The following is a 22013-nucleotide window of genomic DNA, read 5'->3' as shown; positions in this document are numbered from 1 at the left end:
GGGTGTGGTGGCTTATACCTGTAATCTTAGCTACTTGGGAGTCTGAGGCAGGAGGATTGACATTTAACTTAGTGAGGCCCTGTCTCAGAGTAAAAAATAGAAAGGCCTGGGGAAGTGGCTCAGTGAGTAAGCACCCTGGGTTCAATCCCTGGTACCAAAGGGGCAAAAAAAAAAAAAAAAAAAGAAGGAAAGAAGAAATAACTGTTATACTTATTTATGGTCTTTCAGTACACTGAGTTGATTTCATGAGTCTTTGGAGCTTCTGCAAATACTTAAGATGGGTTCACCTGAGGCCCCCATATACACTAGAATGTAAACTCCTTAAGAAGAGTGATTCTTGCCTATTTTGTTCACACCTTCTCCCTCTTATACAGCAGGTGCTCAAAATGTATTTGCTGAGTATACTTTTTAACAGACATCTACAAACTTAGTTTAAGTTTTTGGAAAATAAGTGATAGCTAAAACGTACTTAGTGGTTTTTCTTTTCTTTTCTTTTTTTTTTAATAAAAGCAGGAGTTCTGAGTGTTTAAGCACTGTTCAAAGTAGTGGGTTGTGCTTCTGTGTTTATTTTAATAATGCTTTAGGATGTGTTAGTGTATTTGTGAAGGTGTTTTTATTTTTTTGTTTGTATTGCTTGTTTTTGCAGGAGGTGGGGGAGCAAGATTTTTGCTTGTTTTTATTTTTAAATCATTTCTTATTACCTAATATAAAGTACCACCACAAAAGGAAATAGAACCCATCCCTTCTTTTTTAAAGAAAGCTAACTAATTAATTGTCAGTAAAATTTATCGAAGTCTATCTTCTATGACTTTTTCATCTCATTTTAAAATACTGTGCTGTAATTTATTGACTTTCATGAATTGACTCAACAATCAAGAAATTACGCATGTGACCCTATCAGATAGATATAACAATGTTTGAGCACTTTGTTTCAGGTACTTTATCTGGAAGTATCTTTCCTGGTCCTTTTTCATTATCTCTTATTTTACTCCATAGTTCTAATAAGATTGATAATAGACCAATAGCAATTTAGTGATAACTCTTTAGAAAAAGGAAAGTTCTTGCTACAGGCAGATATATTGGGGTCAACAAAATATGCTCTAGCAAAAAAGAAAACAGATTAGGACTTTAACAAGAATTGAAAATTAAAAAAAAAAGAACTTAAAATAGACAAAAGATGTGTTGGAGCAAGCATTATAATATTTAGTTGGTTGTAAGGGTATTGTTTTCTTTGACTTGCTTCTTAATCAAGGAAGGATGAACTTTTGGGGGGGTTGGGATAGGGTACGTGGGATTTAACCCAGGGTACTGTACTATTGAGCCACATTCCTAGCCTTTTTTTTTTTAAATTTTTTAATTTTTTTAAATTATTTTAAGACAAAGTCTCAATAAGTTGCTGAGGGCCGTTCTAAGTTGCCTAGGCTGGTCTCAAATTTAGTCCTTCCTCAGCCTCCCAAGTCTCTAGGATCATAGACGTGCACCACTGCACCCAGGAAGGAAGGATAAACTTACACTTGATATTTTCTAAAAATATGAAGTTGTGATATCTCTATAGAAAACCTACATAGTATTGTATTTTTACTTTATTTCTTTTGTGTATTTCTTATTGTAAATGCCAGATGTGACTAATTAATAAAATATCTCTCAATTCAGGACTACGTTCATATTTCTTTATGTAAAAACAGATACAGTCTTTTGTTCAATGTTTCCAGATTGGAATGTGATTTGAGCTTTATATTTACTTTTAAATAACAGATTTGGACTTCCAGATTCTAGACGCCACGGTGAAAGTATATGTCTGTCTCCATGTAACACACTGGCAGCAGTAACAGATGATTTTGGCAGAGTTATTTTATTAGATGTAGCAAGAGGAATTGCAATACGCATGTGGAAAGGTACTTACTTTCTTACAAAAATCCAGAAAAAAAGTTAATTAACTTTTTATTCCAAGAGTTGAGCAACATTTATCGTCCTTCAGCTTTTGGTTGATAACAGCATTTAATCCGTTGTGTTCTTATTTTCTCTTTTTAATATGAAATCAGATCAGTCAATTGAGATATATTTTAAGTTTGATCACCTCATAAGTGCTTTTAATTTTTGCCTTGTGCACTTTCTTTCAGTTCTGTCATTGTCAATTTCTGAATTCAGAATTAAGTTTTTCACCCTTGCTACATTCATTTTCCTTCCCAAGACCACTCTTCAGCCAAAGGTTCTCATCACATCATTTAGGATTAAAAGACTAAAACTTGGCAAATCCATCTTCACTAACTTGACTTTTGTATACATTTGTTTAGGTCAGGCCACTTAATTTATCAATAACTATGTCAGTTTCATTCAGCTATTCATATGTTGATATGACATATTCAATATGATATATATATTCAGGAAGCTAGTCTCCTTTATGTAGCTTCCCCACTCAGGGTTCTTTCTGCCAGCCTCCTTCTTAGCATTCTGGAAAAGAAGAGGGAGAAGAGAAGAAGGATGCTCCTGCCAACTGAGTCAGTCTACTTTGAAAATAGTCCCCTAGAATCCCTCCAGTCTTTATCTATAATTCATTAGTGACATGGTCACACCTAACTGTAAGGGATACTTAAAAATATCTTTTAACTGGGTACATTGTCAGTCTGAATAAAATGAAATTTGACTAAGGAAGAAGTGGATAATCCATTGTTTAGAGTCATCTGGAATAGTAACACTGGTTGGAAACCACAGTTATGGTACAATCTTGTCTATTCTTAACAATGTGAGGAATAATTGTTTTGAAGACATTAATATTATTTGGACTACACTGAGACCCACTATCACTTTCTTGCCAAAGTACTCTTGCAGTGATGGGCAGAGGCAGTCTTTACCTGCCACATGTTTCAATATCTGTAGAAATAAGTTTCATTGTTAAAGATATATCATTTCTGTCCTGAAAGATCAGAGTTGTGTTCTCAACAAGATTTGTCTAACCATAGAAGACTTAGATATGCCAAATGGCGAGCTCATTGCTGGCATTGTTGCCTGTCTTTCCTCACAGCTGTTGCAGTCAGTTTTCCTTTCCATTGTGTGCTGACCTATGAGATGGACCACCCATAATGGAAGAGAGCACTATTTGCTGCTTTCCTCTCACATTTCCCCCATATCACCTCTGTAGTCATGCTTTCCCTTTGTCTGTGTATCACCAAGATTCTTGAATAGCAGGAAATCAATTTGATCTTTTGTTTATCTTTTAATTAGGCATTTATTTTGAAGCTCAACCTGGTAATATCCCTAGAATTTAAAAAAAATTTTTTTTTAGTTATAGATAGACACAATATTTTTATTTTGTTTATTTTTATGTGGTACTGAGGTTTGAACCCAGTGCCTCACATGTGTGAGGCAAGCACTCTGAATCTGAGTCACAACCCCAGCCCTCCCCAGAATATTTTTTTAAAGGAGGGAATCTTTTAAAGAAAAGGAAGGAAGGGAATGGAAGCAGGGTATAGTGTTTGTTGATCAGGAAGCTTCAGTGTTAGCTATAATATTTTCTTTTTAAAGAAAAAAAGTTATCTGAAGCAAATATAGCTAGCAAAATATTAAAATTTGATAGACTCAGTGATTATTATATTTATTTTTCCTGTTTAAGATATTTTATAATAAAATTATAATGTGCTTCTATAGCTTTTTTTGACACCCTCCCTTTTCCTCCAGTATTCCAGATGCTACTGAACCTGGATTAATTAATTAGTTTCTCTTTCCCTCTGTCTCCAAGGATACCGAGATGCACAAATTGGATGGATTCAAATTGTAGAGGATCTCCATGAAAGAGTCCCAGAAAAGGTGGACTTTTCACCCTTTGGAAATAATCAGGGTCCCAGTAGAGTAGCTCAGTTCCTTGTCATCTATGCACCAAGAAGGGGAATTTTAGAAGTGTGGAGCACACAGCAGGGACCTAGAGTAGGAGCTTTCAACGTGGGAAAGCACTGCAGGTAAGCTACAAGCCCTGGCATTTTATCAACTAAAAAAGAATACTTTTATTAAAGTAAAGCTTTTATTAGATTAAAGCTACTTACTAGATTACAAATTGTTTGAGAATTGTAATGTTCTTTACTTTGTTTTTTTTTGTGTCTGGTATATAATTAAATATCACATATTTAATAGCAAATATCATTGAAAATACCACGATATGCTACTGAGTTGAAAGTTAGTTTGATGGAGCCATTTGCCCTTTACTTACACTGTGAAGCTCAAAATGAAAAATTCCTTCAGATTTTCCTAGTGATGATCATAAGCAAGGTGAACATTAACACATATGGCTGACTGTATTCATTTAGTTTTATAGTGCCTTTTACAAGGTATAACTGCCAGTCAAGTCCTGCTTTACTTATGTTTTTGATATCAGTATTTACTTGCCTTATTAGTGCTCCTGAATTGATGATACTGTAGAGTTCCCTAGCTATAGTAAAAGTACTTTTTGTCATTTCTCCTTTTTCTAACATTTCTGCCACATTGTTTATGCGATTTCTTTAGGCTGCTGTATCCTGGCTACAAAATAATGGGTTTAAATAACGTTACCAGTCAAAGTTGGCAGCCGCAGACTTACCAAATCTGTCTTGTTGACCCTGTGTCTGGAAGTGTGAAAACGGTGAATGTTCCTTTCCATTTGGCACTGAGGTAAGATCTGCTGAGTGTCTGCTGATTGATTTTTCTCTGTAAATTTTTACAAGTTCCTTAGCTTGTGCTTTGTTTTATAGTTAGTGTGTTTTTTCCATCATTAGACTCATATCTTTAAATAGAAAGCACGTAAAGAAAAAAGAGAAAGTGTATCAGGAATAGAAAAAAAAAGAATTCATATTCCCTAATAAGTTGTATTTATTATTTCAGTGATAAGAAGAGTGAACGAGCCAAGGACATGCACTTAGTAAAGAAACTAGCAGCGTTATTGAAAACAAAATCTCCCAATCTTGGTAGGTATCCTTCAATCAAAACAATGAACTAAACTGTTTTGTTATTTTTTAAAATTAATAAATATTCAGAATGGAGCAATCAAAATGTTTAACTGCATTGATGAGCTATCTCAACTGCTTTTCAGAATGAGGTGAGAGTGCCTGTAATCTCCTGTTCTTTTTATTGGAGGTGCTCTATAAGGATGAAGTGTGCCATCTAGGAGATGTTAAAATTTATAACAATAGTGTGAGAGAACCCCAAAATTCTTTAGACTGACTGATGGTACAAATATGTTCAATGTTCATTTTCTTTCAGATAAATATTTCACTGTAATAAAAAGTGAAAATTCTACTTTGATTTTCTCATTATAGATTTGGTTGAAACAGAAATAAAGGAGTTAATTCTTGATATTAAGTACCCTGCAACCAAAAAACAAGTAAGTGTATATCACATATGAACTTTCCTGACACAGAGTAATTGTGTATCACTCTTTTTTTTAATTGATTGTTCAAAACATTACAATACTCTTGACATATCATATTTCATACATTTGATTCAAGTGGGTTATGAACTCCCATTTTTACCACGTGTACAGATTGCAGAATCACATTGGCTACACATCCATGTTTATATTAGGAAAATCTTTATTTTCCGATTTCCTTCCAAACATGACAGGCTAAAGTCTTCATGTTTTTATTCATGTTTATCACTTCTTATAAGTTTATGTGGACATTTCTGTGGTCTCTCTCTTTTATAAAAATGTAAATATTTCCATACCCTTGAATGCATGGATCTTGTGTAGCCACATATTCATACATAATATGCTTGGATTAAAGACAAATAGTAAAATAAGCACACGTGTCTGATCCACTGTAGGAAATAGAATTTTACCAGGAATTTTAAAGATCCCCATGCGCCTCTCCTCAATCCCATCCCCTTAATTCCTAAGGTAACTGCTATTCAGAATTTTGTGTTTCTCTTTTGCTCTTTTTAGTTGCATCATTTCTTTATGACTTCTTTGAAACCTCTTGGTGCATTTTCTCTCTTTAAACTATAGAAATGGAGGCATGCTCTATCTTCTCTGACTTGTTTTTCTTTGAATGTTGTTTTTGTGAGTCATATGATGCATGGAATTGTAGTTAAAGTGATTGTTGATTTGTTTCTATACCATATGAATTCCACTCTGTGACTCTTAAGTTATTTATTCCCTCTTTCCAGTGAACATTTAGGCTGTTCCCAATTTTTTACTATCATAAACAATAATGCCATGCTTATCCTTGTATATGTTTCTTGGTGGACACATACAGGAGTTTATACCTGAGATTGGAATTGCTGGGTTATGAGCTTTCTCAGCTGTACTAGATGATAAAAAATTGTTTCTCAAAATAGCTGTACTAATTCATAATTGCATTTATACAGTGGGCGAGTCCCTGTGCTCCACAGCCTCATGATATTATCTCAGTCATGTTGTCTTTTGCTAGGCTGGTGGTTGTAATATGGTTACAGATTGTAACATTTACTCCCACTCCTCCTCATAAACCCCTCATAATTGAGCTCATGTACTGACTTTATAATTTCTTGTGTGACACTTAAATCCCCACAGGTAACCCTGAATTCTTCCTCTACTTTTTTTTTTTTTGGTCTAGAGATTGAACTCATGGACACTTTACCATTGAGCTTAGGTAACCTTTTTATTTTTTGGTATGGGAGATTGAACTCAGGGGCACTTAACCACTGAGCCGCTCCCCAGCCATTTTATGTATTTTATTTAGAGTGTCTCATTAAGTTGCTTAGGACCTTGCTAAGTTTCCAAGGTTGGCGGCAAACTATCCTCCTGCCTTAGCTTCTTGAGTCACCAGGATTATATGGAGGTACTACTGCATCCAGCTCTCCTTGACTTTTAATTAGAACCATATAGTTCATCTTTAGGCTACATTTTCTACTTACTTCATAGTTTCCCAGCTTTTTCTTCTTTATATTTTTTTAAAGTGCCTTCAAATAGGAACCTTACTAAATATTTTCTTTTTGTAATTCACAGCATTTCAAATAATGCTACTGTGAAAATATAAGAAAAAAATCAGTGTTTTTTCCTATTCTCTTAGATAGTTACTTGATACTTCTTCCACTAATCAGACTTCCCCAAATCCCATAATATGGGAATTTCCCCCAACTCTGACCAATGTGAACTCTAATTCAGTTCACTCTGTCTGCCTAGAAAGAAAGTCAGATCTCACAGGTTGAGGGCTCAATCCCATAGGACTTCCTGCCACTTTAGACACTGGTCACATATAGTAGATGTCTTTAGACTATCACTTACACTTCTGACTGTGACTGCTCCTCAGGTTCAATTAATTTGCTAGAGCAGCTCATAGATCTCAGGAAAACCTTTTCCTTATTTTTATCCATGTATATTAAAGGATATTACAAAAGATACAGATTAACAATCAGATGGAAGAGATGCATAAGGCATAGCATATGGGAAGGGTGTAACCCCTGTCACTCAGAAAATTACATGGGTTTTAGAAGCTTTATGCCAGGGACTCTGGGTAGAGACTAATATGTGTATTTCTTATTTTACAGCTCTCTACTAGAAGAGTTTAATGAATAGTGATTTTTGTTGTGGTCATTTTTAAAAGCAATTTTTACTGTTTTATTGTATAACAAGAAAGTCTGTATCTTGTAATCCCAGTTTCCATTCCACTGACTGTTAATTGGCTTTCATTTTTCTTGGGGAAAATTTCAATTATTAAAGGTGACACAGTATGATGACAAGGAGGATGTCTACAAAGGCAGTTTAGGGAACCATGGAGAGGATCATAACCCCAACAAATCTTCCTACTTTGATGCCATCATTCCTATCTTACATCATGGAAAAACAGAATTAGGGAACTTCAGCATAGTGCTGGTTATCCTCTTGGTTGTTTGGTTTGTTCTTTGGGGTATGTGTGTGTGTGTGTGTGTGTGATGTGTGTGTATGTTTTAAAACTGTACTCCTACATCATGTATGAAGCTGTGGGTTTTATTATAAATGCTGGAAAACCCAATAGCAAAAGTTGTCTTATTTTCTTATGACTTTTGAGGGAGAGAAGAATTCAGTTTTGATTTTGAGAGACTGACTACAGTAAGCAGGGAGAAAGTAAGCCAGATTCTCACATGTACAGTTGTAAGCAGAACAGAGACAGATTACATTTTTCCTGTGTTCTTGCCTCTTTCAGTCACTTTCTTTCTATTCTTCAGATAATTAATTGTCCCATCATAGGCCTAACAATATTGTGAGCCACCCCATTTCTCTTTCACAAACATGGAAGTTATTGTGTTATAATGTGGTATTTGTCTCATGCTACATTCTTAGTCCACTTTTTAAATTAGTCTCATCAATTTAAATTAATGAACATATTAAATTGATATAAACGATATGAACTTTTAACTTCTGTGTCTAACCCATCAATGTTTCTGATGGTTGCTACATTAAGCATGAGATATTTTGGAACTAGGGAAAGAAAACTCAAGTATATTAGAGGGTTGATGACTTAATAAACAAATTATATATTGTGAGAGATGGGCAGAGGGTGGATACTATATCCATCTAGCTTGGCCTTTAGATTCACCTGTACATATGCAGTAGTTAAGCTATAACTAAATTGTCAGCTTTTATTATCGGCATGACAGTAACCTCTTTTTGTTTATGCCTGTATAGTAGAGGCTTGCTCAGACTCTTCTTGTTGATGAATGGCTTTGTCTCTGTTTCTGTTTGTCTTGGCCATTCTGTTGATCAACACTTGCCTTCTGGTTGTTTTATTCTCACCCTGAACTTTTTTGTCATTATACCATATGAGATATGATATGAAGTTTATTACATGTTATTTATGATGTGCCTTTAATTCTTTTTCTAAAAAAATATTTTTAATTGTAGATGGGCACAATACCTTTATTTTATTTAGTTACTTTTATTGGTGCCAAGGATTGAACCCAGTGCCTCACCACATGCTAGGCAGGAGCTCCACTATTGAGCTTACAACCCCAGCCCTCACCTTTAATTCTTTTATGTTTACTACAGCAACTTAACTACGAAGCTTCCCTTGGAAATTTGGGATAGTGAAAATTTAGGTGCATAAATATAAATATAAAACTTTTAAAAAATGTCTTATAATTATTAGAATTGTTCAATATCTTTCTTCTAGGCCTTGGAAAGCATTTTGGCAAGTGAACGTTTACCATTTTCCTGCCTTAGAAACATCACTCAGACTTTAATGGACACATTAAAAAATCAAGGTAAAAGAGTTTATATTCATTGGAGATTGTTTACACTTCAAATTTTATCACTCTCATTATAAGGCAAATAATACTATCATGTTATTTAATGTAGAAATAATACACATGAAAAATAAGGAAACTTCTTTTTTTATTCCATATCTCTAAAGTATACAGTTGATCTTCATGTGATTTTGTTCTTTCTCTCTCTCTGTTTCTTCACAGTTTTGGGGATCAAACCTAGGGCCTTGTGCCTGCTAGGCAAGCACTTTTATGAACTGAGCTATACCTCTAGCCCTTTTCTGTTTCTTATTGGTGGGGGTGGGGGGAATATATGTATATATATAAAATGTAGTAGTAGTAGTACCAGGAATTGAATTGAACCCAGGGTGGTTAACCACTGAGCCACATCTCCAGCCCATTTTTATATTTTATTTAGAGATGAGTCTTAGGAGTTGCTAAGTGCCTCGCTAAATTGCTGAGGCTGGCTTTGAACTCTCAATCCTCCTGCCTCAGCCTTCGAGCCTCTGGGATTACAGGCATGCGCTTCTGTGATGGCTGAAAACATTTTCTATATGAGTCCCACTATTGTGAAAAAAGATACCAATATAAAATGTTGAGACATGATTATTCTTATAGAGTTGTAGTAAGCTAGTAAAATTCAACTTATCCTGAATTCATAACATTAGTTAAATTGTAGTGTGCATCTATTTGATTTTTTACTAGCCATGATAATTATATGAATATAGTTTTATGTTTATACTTTTCTTTAATTATGTATAAGCCAACCAATGGTAACTTAATAAACAAATTATAGTATATTTTTCAGGATTTCAAGCTTCTTAATTTTGAGACTCTTTTACTATTAACTTTTTCCCAACACATATATAAAGCTGACTTTCAGTAAACAGTGAACTCCTTAGTGTGCAGAACTGGTTAGAATATTTGTTTTTAAAAAGCACACTGGGAGCCGGGTGCAGAGGCATACACCGTAATCTCAGCAACTCTGAAGGTTGAGGCAGGAAAATTGCCAGTTCAAACCCAGCCTCAGCAACATAGTGAGGCCCTGAGGAACTCGGTGAGACCCTGTCTCTAATAAATGGCTGGGGATGTGGCTCACTGGTTAAGCGCCCCTGGGTTCAATCTGTGGTACCAAAAAAAAAAAAAAAAAGTGTACTGGGAAGTTGAATTCAGCCTTTCTCCCCTACTGTAAGATGCTGTTGCTAATGTTCCGTATTCATAATAGCCCTTCATTAAAGTGCTATTTTACCTGCTTTAAAAAAAAAAAAAAAGGAAATAAAAATCACAATATATGACAACAGAACACCCCCCATCCCTCAAGGTTTTAACAAAATATCAAAATTTATTGAATGAAACATTATCTTGCACTGGGCTGGGAATAAGCCAAACATTGTTGGGAGTTCTGTACGATCATCACAGTTTTAAGTTCAACCCATAAAGTGAGGTTCCTAAAATTTTCCAGTGTTTTGTTTGCTGAGTTTTATTGTTATCAGTAAGAACCTGGACGGTTTTCTATGTTACTACATCCTAAGCGAGATTTCTTGGGGCTTTTCATTGTCTGTCTTTTCAAAGAACAAATATTTGTTTTATATTACATATAATATAAATATGTAAAATCTCATTCAGAAATCTATTTAGAAAGTATTTCCTCAGCATTAATCTTGAACAAAATAAAACCTAATGGGGGTGTGCTTAAAGGAATTTTAATTTTAATCTATTTGTGAGCCTTTCTTGAGGAAAAATTTGTCACAGTTCATAGTTTCTAGCTGAATTTTATTATCTTTGACCATCATAATAATAAGAGTCAAGCAACTTTGTAATTGAATTTCTTCAGTATGTGAGCATAGCAGGGTATAGTAGTTATGGGGTGAGGGAAACCATTTTCAAAGGATTTCCAGATTATTTTTTCTGCCCCCCCCCATTTCTTTTCCTTCCTACTATTAGAGCATTTCATTTCATTTATAAGGTTATACATTTTACCATAATAGAAAAATTACCTTTGCTTTCAAAATCTGTTATTGTTTGATCACTCCAATAATTAATACAACAGAACATTGAATGTTTTTCCTTCTGCCTTTTAGAACTTGAGTCTGTTGATGAAGGATTGCTACAATTTTGTGCCAATAAACTGAAATTACTACATCTTTATGAGTCTGTCAATCAGTTGAATTCCCTTGATTTTCATTCAGATACACCAGTCTCTGATAATGTGAGTAATCCAAAATTTTAGTATTATACAAAATAGTCTCTTTGATATATGTTTAATTTTCAAAATTATAAAGTAGTAGAAATATCAAGTTTTTTACAAGTTAAATTTTCTTTACTATGCCCCTACTGACTTTCTATGCCTAGCTGCTAAAGTTATACTACTAATATGAGAATATAAAATTTTATTATTAATTAATGTTTATTACTCTAGACTTACTTGGTTTTTCTCAACACAGTTTTTAAAGTTGACTTCTTATAAATAAAACAACTTCTAGAAAAGATTTCCAGTGAAAATATTTTAAGTTTGCTGATATTATAAAACTATAATTTCTTATTATGAAAAAAATAATTCTGTGAAACAGAAGAGATCAGTTTTTCTTAGCAAACAATTAAGCTAGCTCTTTTGTGTACTACATAATGAAATACATTCTTAAAATTCTACCTTATATCAATAGTATTTAAAACAGTTACAGTAAATGTTGTATTATTCTATAAAACAAATTTGAGACAGCCCCTTGAAATATTTACTATAGTATAGTATTATTTCTGAGGAATGTGTACAAAATTCTTGTTTTTTATGCAGAGAAATAAAGTTAATCCTAATGGAAAATAGAGAAAAATAGTGTCTTACGAGAAAATAACTATAACATTAGGCAGGTGCCCAACCTTGGGACCTCGTGTCCTCTACTTACCTGAGTAAGTTGAAATGATTTTTGTGATTTGTCAAAGTTATTGATGATGCATTTTTAAAATTGTCTGGCTAGGAGGATGTCACTCAGTAGTAAAGTACTTGCCTACCATATGCAAGGTTCTGGGTTTGATCCTTAGTCCTGGGGGAAAAATATCTGGCATATTTGAAAGTTCAGTGAGGTTTTATGTAGAAATCTTTTATTTTAAAGATACGAACATACAAATAAAATTTTTATAAATAGAAAAATGAGGGAAGATTTTTTTAAAACCACACATTCTAATATTATTTTTAATTTTGGGGATTTTAGATGGATTTTATATAGCAGTTTAATAATATTGTGTTCATGATGATATTCTGTAGTTGATGTTAAAAATGGGCAAACCAGGGTTTTTTTTGTTTTTTAGTTGTAGTTGCACACAATACCTTTATTTATATGTGGTGCTGAGGATCGAACTCAGGACCTCGCACATGCCAGGCAAGCGCACTACCACTGAGCCACAACCCCAGCCCCAGAAAACCAGTTTTTTAGGTTCTTCAATGCCTGAATCCAAAACTCTTTTGCAGGAATTGACCAAATATTTATTTTTTTAAAGTTATTACCTAAAAAACAAAAAGTTGGGGCTGGGGTTGTAGCTCAGTTGGTAGAGTGCTTGCCTAACAAGTATGGGGCACTGGGTTTGATCCTCAGCATAACATAAAATAAAATAAAGGTATTGTGTCCATCTACTACAAAAATATACTTAACAACTTAATGTCATTAATAATCATCTATAGAATTAATTTCCACTTGATAGCTCAATATGTAGCCCCTTACAGAATTCATTTTCACTTGATTGATATATCCACATAGTGTGCAAAGATAAAGAATCACAAAAATCTTGAAAATCAGTTGGCAAATTATTCCTTATTATTTGTTATTTTAAAAGCACTTTTAAAGAATTAAAACTGTATTTTGCTATAGAATTGTTTGGATGCTTTTAAAAGATACTGCCAGTTTCTAGGCCAAAGGGCTAATTTTGTACATGCAAAACTAAAATTCATATCTGAATTTTTATTTTTTGCTGTTTGTAGGGCTTAATACATGTAACTCAATGTGTTGAACTACTGGTTTGTGTTTAATAGCATTTTACGGCTTGCTGTTTGTCTTTAAAAACAATAGCTTAAAGTAATGAATTAAATTTATTTAAGAAAGTGACTTTACTTACATAGCATGGAGGAAACTTTGCTGCAGCAAATATGGGATTTGTGTGTGTACTCTTCGAAAAATGATGGTAGTATGAAGAGATGTTTCTGCATCTATGGTGTATCAAAGTAGTTAAAATTCTGGTGGGTAATATCTGTGGTTTTTAAATCTTTGTGTCCTTGAGAGCCACACAGAGGACTTATGTGTAAATACAGTGAGAATTGTTTCCCATTTTTCTTTAATAATATGTATGTTTTTTAGTATATAAGCATTTAATTTTAAATAGTTCTTTAGTTTTTTTCAGAATGATAGTGTCAGTTGATATCTTTTGAATTTTTTTCTGATTATACGATGATACCTGTTTATTGAAATCCTAACATTTTAAAGAATATTGAGGACTCTCAAACCTGAAATGGTAGTTTTAGTAGTAGTATGTAGACTTTCAAGATTATTTTGTTTAAATAACCATTCATGAAATGTAATTTGAGTGTAAAGTTTTAAGCAGAGTCCATTATAGCTGTCACATTAATAAAAATGTCATCTTTTTCTTACAGCCTTGAAAATCATTTCAGATAATAGGGTTTGACACGCATGGCATATTTAGAGAGACATGGTGTATTCAGAACTTTTTTTTTTTTTTTAAAGGATTTGGCTATATTACTAAGGCTTGATGAAAAAGAACTACTTAAGCTCCAGGCATTATTAGAGAAATATAAACAAGAGAACACCAGAACTACTGTCCGATTTTCTGACGATAAGGATGGTGTTTTGCCTATAAAGACGTTTCTGGAATATTTAGAATATGAAAAAGATGTGCTCAACATAAAGAAGATAAGTGAAGAAGAATATGTGGCTTTAGGTAGGCAAAATAATACACTGCTCTTTATATTTTTATTACCGCCCTTTTCTAGAAGAAAGCCAGGTAGGAGCCTATAGCATCTTGTAGATTGGTCCATTTAATTTTAGGACAAAGTCAAAGAATTAAATTGATACTTTTTGGTCAAGAAAAGATACTCTGGATACATCTTACATATGCACTCTGTTATGTAAGGTGTATATTAAAGAGACAGTGTTAAACATATAATGATTTGCTTTCTCCTTTAATAAATTAGGCATATTAAACTGCTAATTTTTCTTCTGTCATGCTGTTTTGCTCCTCTGGAATTCTAGATTGCATCTTGGGATAATTGTTAGTCCAGATGGTAATTATCCCTTGGCTAATGTGTTCTGTTTTTGTTTTGCTAGGTAGTTTCTTTTTTTGGAAGTGTTTGCATGGAGAAAGCTCCACTGAGGATATGTGTCACACTTTGGAGTCTGCTGGACTTAGCCCTCAGCTGTTGTTGGTAAGATTTTTGTTGCTGGATGCTGCTCTTCTTTGCAAATGTTAGCTACAAGGGTTTATCTTTTTAAAAATAGTTTACTTTTAGAATATTGTAGAACATACTTAAAAACCTCCTAAGAATGATCAAATTGTAATCACGAAATTTAATAGAATTATATATATGGTGGGAAGAGGGAGGGAGGGTAATCAAGAGTGAGTCTAATGGCAACCTAATGGTGAGCCTAAAGATTAAATAAATTCCACTCTGCCCACACACCACACATGCACACAAAACAATGAGACAGTTATTAAAATTAAATTTGTTGTAAACTTAAATAAATACACTGGTTGATAGGTATATTAAAAGTCACTTTGTTTACTTAGATGTCTTTATTTAAAACATGTTTTTAAAATATAGCTTGTTAGTGATTTTAAAAGGAAAGTTTGGTGGTCTCGTGTACTTGTCCTCCATTGCCAAGACCATGGCATCTTTGGTACAGCCAAGGCAAGGGCAAGATTCACAGCTCACTCTCTTCACTCATACCTGCCGACAGTGGCCACTTCACTAATCCACAGCAAATTCACACGTGGTAGCATCCTTACTGGTAATATGCTCCTACAAAGAGGTTTGAATTGGGGGTAAAGACAAAACAGAAATTGGCAAACTTCAGGTATCCAGCAGATATGAAGGATCTCTTAGGAAGGCGCAAGATCTGAAAGAGATTTACATTTGATTTCAGTCTTTGCTCCTGAGTGTTTGGCTTTCTAAGGAAAAAGATATTTTGGATAAACCACAGTCTGTCTGCTGTCTTCACACAATGCTGTCCCTCCTGAGCAAGATGAAAGGTAGGATGCTGCTCCATACTGTGTGTAGTTCACCATTCTCAGGATTTGGGCTGCTGCTCTTAGAAACAATATTTGGTGTTTGAAATACCACAGAAATAGGCAGGGAGGAGAGTTTTAATGAAAGGAGGCTATAGTGTACAAAACAATTCACTATAGGGATTCTTTTTGTATTAATAGAACAATTGTAATACATTTGAAGTATGCTTTATATGAAAATTAATTTTGTGTCATTATAAAATGTAACATGACATGAATAACACATTTTCTTAACTCGGGCAAATTGAATAGTCTTTGGTGGAAGTAATTTTTTTTATTTTTTATGATTATCAGAACAATAATCTATTAAGATATTTGGTTAGTAATGATGAAAATATTGCAAATAGGGGTTTAATGTCGATTCAGAAACAAGATGACTAACAGTATAAAGAAATGGAATATAAGTGTTCAAAATAAAATAGGTTATAAGATTTATCAGTTCATTCAGAAATATACCAATACATCTTTGTGAAATTTAGCTTTACACATGAAAGATAAGAAAAAAAATGAATAAGATGAGAATTTACTTTGGACTTTTCTTCCTATCCCTCCAGTGGCCATTGATGAGACCTGGGATTCTCAGTCTGTGTCCCCTTGGTGGCAGCAGATGCGCATGGCCTGTATTCAGGCTGAGAACAATGGAGCTGCTCTATTATCTGCACATGTTGGGCATTCTGTTGCTGCACAGTTATCAAACAATATGACAGAGAAAAAAGTAAGTTGGCAAAGGTGTGGCTTTGCTCTGTACTTATCCATTTGGCAAAGAGGATGCTTTTCCTTTCCTGGGAATTCCTTGTCTTCAGTTTCATGGAATGTATGGAATTTAAAATACGTGTCCATCAGGTTCTTATTTGTTTAAAGTTTTTTTTAGGGGGGGCCTGATTGGAGTGTTGCCCTCAATTTGTTTATTCAGATGTTGTACATACTTGAATTTAACATTTGCCACATGTCATAGGAGAAAAATGCTAAAATTGGAGGATAGAGAGCTAGCTCTGCCAGTAGCTGTTGAGCTATGGTGAATCCCTTCAAAGTGGTTCTCTAGCTTTAGTTTTCTCATCTAAAAGAGGTTAGGGTTAGACTTTGTCTCAAGTTTATTCTTCTCAAGTTCTATGATTGTTTTACTCTTCACGCTTTTATAAACCTGCCCTTGAACAACTTAAGTTTCCTACTGACCTTTTGATTGAATGGTTTTTCCTTATCTCTTTAGAACTCAAATTTATATCTTTAAAAAAACCAAAAAAACCCTAACATCTCATATATTTCATGGAGGATACAATAGTTTTTCCTTGAGGATGTTCCATTAATTTGGAGAGACACCTAGGTAATTCTATGAAGATTCAATTAACTTTTGTCAGTCATAGTAGTTTATAGGCTAAATTTAATATTGCCAACTTGAGGTGTTTTATAATGATGGAGAGAGGAAATTTCAGATATTTTTAAGTTGGACCGTGTATTCTGAAGAGATATCAGTATCCTGATTGTACTAATAGAAAAAACTGTTGCCCCTTCCAAAGAAGGCTTAGAAAATTATTTGAAATGTACACTATACTGATTGAACCAGGGTCATTATTACAGTAGCACTCTACATTGTCCCCTCAGTCTCCAGTCTACTTTTGACTCTCATGTTTCATCTAGTCAAGTAGTATCATTGAGAAATAGCATCTGAGTGTTGTATTGTGATATATACTGTCTGTAATGTTACAACATAAAAGTTTATTCAAGTTAATGTTGACCCAGAACATTTTTTGTTAGTTTTCCCAAACAGTTTTGGGTACTGATTCAGAAGCCCTGACTGATTCCTGGGAGGCTCTTTCTCTTGACACCGAATACTGGAAACTCCTGCTGAAACAACTGGAGGATTGTCTCATACTCCAGACTCTGCTTCACAGCAAAGGGAGCACCACTCGAAACTCTAAAGTGTCATCATTGCAAGCTGAGCCACTTCCAAAGCTTTCTGTTAAAAAATTGTTAGAAGGAGGAAAAGGTAAGCAAAAATTTAGCATTTGCATTTATTTTTTTACATTGCGAGATTTTTTTTAAAAATTTTTTATTGGTTCTTCAAAACATTACAAAGCTCTTGACATATCATATTTCATACATTAGATTCAAGTTGGTTATGAACTCCCAATTTTACCCCATATACATATTGCAGAATCACATTGGTTACACATCCACATTTTTACATAATGCCCTATTAGTAACTGTTGTATTCTGCTACCTTTCCTATCCTCTACCATCCCCCTTCCCCTCCCCTCCCATCTTCTCTCTCTACCCCATCTACTGTGATTCATTTCTCTCCTTGTTTATTTTCCCGTTCCCCTCACAACCGCTTATGTGTAATTTTGTATAACAATGAGGGTCTCCCTCCATTACCATGGAATTTCCCTTTTCTCTCCCTTTCCCTCCCACCTAATGTATCTGTTTAATGTTGATCTTTTCTTCCTGCTCTTCCTCCCTCCTCAGTTCTTAGTTGTTCTCATTATATCAAAGAAGACATTTGGTATTTGTTTTTTAGGGATTGGCTAGCTTCACTAAGCATAATCTGCTCTAGTGCCATCCATTTCCCTGCAAATTCCATGATTTTGTCATTTTTTAGTGCTGTGTAATATTCCATGGTGTATAAATGCCACATTTTTTTAATCTATTCATCTATTGAAGGGCATCTGGGTTGGTTTCACAGTCTAGCAATTGTGAATTGTGCTGCTATGAACATCGATGTGGCAGTGTCCCTGTAGTACGCTCTTTTAAGGTCTTCAGGGAATAGTCCGAGAAGGGCAATAGCTGGGTCGAATGGTAGTTCCATTCCCAGCTTTCCCAGGAATCTCCATACTGCTTTCCAAATTGGCCGCACCAGTTTGCAGCCCCACCAGCAATATGCAAGAATACCCTTTTCCCCACATCCTCGCCTGCACTTGTTGTTGTTTGACTTCATAATGGCTGCCAATCTTACTGGAGTGAGATGGTATTTTAGGGTGGTTTTGATTTGCATTTCTCTGACTGCTAGAGATGGTGAGCATTTTTTCATGTACTTGTTGATTGATTGTATGTCCTCCTCTGAGAAGTGTCTGTTCAGGTCTTTGGCCCATTTGTTGATTGGGTTATTTGTTTTCTTATTGTTTAATTTTTTGAGTTCTTTGTATACTCTGGATATTAGGGCTCTATCTGAAGTGTGAGGAGTAAAAATTTGTTCCCATGATGTAGGCTCCCTATTTACCTCTCTTATTGTTTCTCTTGCTGAGAAAAACTTTTCAGTTTAAGTAAGTCCCATTTGTTGATTCTTGTTATTAACTCTTGTGCTATGGGTGTCCTATTCAGGAATTTGGAGCCCGACCCCACAATATGTAGATCAGAGCCAACTTTTTCTTCTATCAGACGCAGTGTCTCTGATTTGATATCTAGCTCCTTGATCCATTTTGAGTTAACTTTTGTGCATGGTGAGAGGAGGGGATTCAGTCTCATTTTGTTGCATATGCATTTCCAATTTTCCCAGCACCATTTGTTGAAGATGCTATCCTTCCTCCATTGCATGCTTTTAGCTCCTTTATCAAATATAAGATAGTTGTAGCTTTGTGCATTAGTCTCTGTGTCCTCTATTCTATACCATTGGTCCACCCGCCTGTTTTGGTACCAGTACCATGCTGTCTTTGTTACTATTGCTCTGTAATATAGTTGAAATCTGGTATCGCTATACGGCCTGATTCACGCTTCCTGCTTAGAATTGCTTTTGTTATTCTGGGTCTTTTATTTTTCCATATGAATTTCATGATTGCTTTATCTATTTCTACAAGAAATGCCGTTGGGATTTTGATTGGGATTGCATTAAACGTATAGAGAACTTTTGGTAATATCGCCATTTTGATGATGTTAGTTCTGCCTATCCATGAACAGTTTATATTTTTCCATCTTCTAAGATCTTCTTCTACTTCTCTTTTTAGGGTTTTGTAGTTTTCATTGTATAAATCTTTCACCTCTTTTGTTAGGTTGATTCCCAAGTATTTTTTTTTTTTGAGGATATTGTGAATGGAGTGTTTTTCCTCATTTCCATTTCAGAAGTTTTGTCGCTGATATACAGAAATGCCTTTGATTTATGCGTGTTGATTTTATATCCTGCCACTTTGCTAAATTCATTTATTAGTTCTAGTAGTTTTTTTGTAGACCCTTTTGGGTCTTCTAGGTATAGAATCATGTCATCCGCAAATAGTGATAATTTAAGTTCTTCTTTTCCTATTTTTATGCCTTTAATTTCTTTCGTCTGTCTAATTGCTCTGGCCAGTGTTTCGAGAACTATATTGAATAGAAGTGGTGATAGAGGGCATCCCTGTCTTATTCCAGATTTTAGGGGGAATGCCTTCAATTTTTCTCCATTGAGAATGATGCTAGCCTGAGGCTTGGCATAGATAGCTTTTACAATGTCGAGATAAGTTCCTGTTATCCCTAGTTTTTCTAGTGTTTTGAACATAAAGGGATGCTGTACTTTGTCGAATGCTTTTTCTGCGTCTATTTAGATGATCATATGGTTCTTTAAGTCTATTGATGTGGTGAATAACATTTATTGATTTCCGTATATTGAACCATCCCTGCATCCCAGGGTTGAATCCTGCTTGATCATGGTGTACAATTTTTTTTGATGTGCCTTTGTATCCGATTCACCAGAATTTTATTGAGGATTTTTGCATCTAGGTTCCTTAGAGATATTGGTCTGTAGTTTTCTTTCTTTGAGGTGTCTTTGTCTGGTTTCGGAATCAGGGTGATGTTAGCCTCATAGAATGAATTTAGCAGAGCTCCCTCTTTTTCTATTTCCTGAAATAACTTGAAAAGTATTGGTATTAATTCTTCTTTAAAGGTTTTGTAAAACTCCGCTGTATACCCATCCGGTCCTGGGCTTTTCTTGGTTGGAAGTCTTTTGATTGCTTCTTCTATTTCATCTATTGATATTGGTCTGTTTAAGTTGTGAGTATCCTCCTGACTCAGTCTGGGCAAATCATATGACTTAAGGAATTTATCGATGTCTTCACTATCTTCTATTTTATTGGAATATAGGTTTTCAAAATAATTTCTAATTGTCTTCTGTATTTCTGTAGCGTCTGTTGTGATATTGCCTTTTTCATCCCGTATGTTAGTAATTTGAGTTCTCTCTCTTCTTCTCTTCGTTAGCATGGCTAAAGGTCTGTCGATCTTATTTATTTTTTCCAAGAACCAACTTTTAGTTTTGTTAATTTTTTCAGTAGTTTCTTTTGTTTCAATTTCATTGATTTCCGCTCTGATTTTAATTATTTCTTGCCTTTTGCTACATTTGCTGTTGTTTTGCTCTTCCTTTTCTAGGGCTTTGAGGTGAAGTGTGAGCTCATCTATTTGTTGGTTTTTCCTTTTTTTGAGGAATGACCTCCAGGCGATGAATTTTCCTCTTAAAACTGCTTTCATTGTGTCCCATAGATTCCGATAAGTTGTGTCTGTATTTTCATTTATCTCTAAGAATTTTTTTATTTCCTCCTATTTTCCATGTGATGTAGGATTTTTCCTTCCTTCTTTTATCATTGATTTCCAGTTTCATTCCATTATGATCAGATAAAATGCATGGTATTATCTCCACCCCTTTATATTTACTGAGGGTTGCCCTATGGCATAATATATGGTCTATTTTTGAGAAGGATCCATGTGCTGCTGAGAAAAAAGTATAGCCACTTGATGTTGGTTAATATATTCTATATATGTCAGTTAAGTCTAGGTTATTGATTGTAGTATTGAGTTCTATAGTTTCTTTATTCAACTTTTGTTTGGAAGCTCTGTCCAATGGTGAGAGAGATGTGTTGAAGTCACCCATAATTATTGTGTTGTGGTCTATTTGATTCTTGAACTTGAGGACAATTTGTTTTATGAATGTCGCAGCACCATTATTTGGTGCATAAATATTGATAATTGTTATGTCTTGTTGGTGAATGGTACCTTTTAACAGTATATAATGTCCTTCCTTATCCCTTTTGATTGAGTCTTAAAGTCGATTTTATTCGATATGAGGATGGCCATCCCTGCTTGCTTACGAGGACCGTGTGCGTGGTATATTTTTTCCCAGCCTTTCACATTCAGCCTGTGTATGTCTTTTCCAATCAGGTGTGTCTCCTGAAGGCAGCATATTGTTGGATTTGTTTTTTTAATCCATGTTACCAGCCTATGTCGCTTTATTGGAGAGTTTAAGCCATTAATGTTTAGAGTTACTATTGATGTATGGTTTGTACTTCCAGCCATGTTTGATTATTTATCTTCTTTTAGTTTGTTTCTCCAAGATTAGCTTTCCCCCCCGCCCTCTGACTTTAAAGAGGCACTTCCCACTGATGGTTTTGGTTATTGTTTTTCATTTCTTCCTCATGTAGTGTTTTGCTCAAGATGCTTTGCAATGCTGGTTTTCTGGCTGCAGATTCTTTTAGCTTTTGTTTATCATGAAATATTTTTATTTCGTTGTCGTACCTGAAGCTTAGTTTTGCTGGATACAGAATTCTTGGTTGGCATCCATTGTCTGTCAGTGTTTGAAATACGTTGTTCCAGGATCT

At 34.5% G+C, this 22013-nt stretch overlaps 1 protein-coding gene across 4 annotated transcripts in view; it reads left to right on the top strand.

The window, feature by feature from the left end:
* Positions 1–22013, top strand: part of Rab3gap2 (RAB3 GTPase activating non-catalytic protein subunit 2) — a 112470-nt gene that overhangs the window by 66461 nt on the left and 23996 nt on the right. For all 4 annotated transcript variants that reach the window (XM_040277597.2, XM_013363159.4, XM_078022842.1 and 1 more), the window contains exons 13-24: positions 1756–1895; positions 3737–3953; positions 4495–4638; positions 4849–4931; positions 5283–5347; positions 9093–9183; positions 11265–11392; positions 13911–14124; positions 14511–14608; positions 15327–15432; positions 16023–16183; positions 17221–17452. In XM_040277597.2, coding sequence (XP_040133531.2) covers positions 1756–1895; positions 3737–3953; positions 4495–4638; positions 4849–4931; positions 5283–5347; positions 9093–9183; positions 11265–11392; positions 13911–14124; positions 14511–14608; positions 15327–15432; positions 16023–16183; positions 17221–17452 — 1679 coding nt within the window. The remainder of the gene's footprint in view (positions 1–1755; positions 1896–3736; positions 3954–4494; positions 4639–4848; positions 4932–5282; positions 5348–9092; positions 9184–11264; positions 11393–13910; positions 14125–14510; positions 14609–15326; positions 15433–16022; positions 16184–17220; positions 17453–22013) is intronic.

This window comes from Ictidomys tridecemlineatus, chromosome 10 (genome assembly GCF_052094955.1).
Source record: "Ictidomys tridecemlineatus isolate mIctTri1 chromosome 10, mIctTri1.hap1, whole genome shotgun sequence".
In the NCBI taxonomy this organism is placed as follows: domain Eukaryota; kingdom Metazoa; phylum Chordata; class Mammalia; order Rodentia; family Sciuridae; genus Ictidomys; species Ictidomys tridecemlineatus.
Note: the sequence above shows the minus strand (reverse complement) of the source record. Positions and strands in the feature narration are given on the sequence as shown.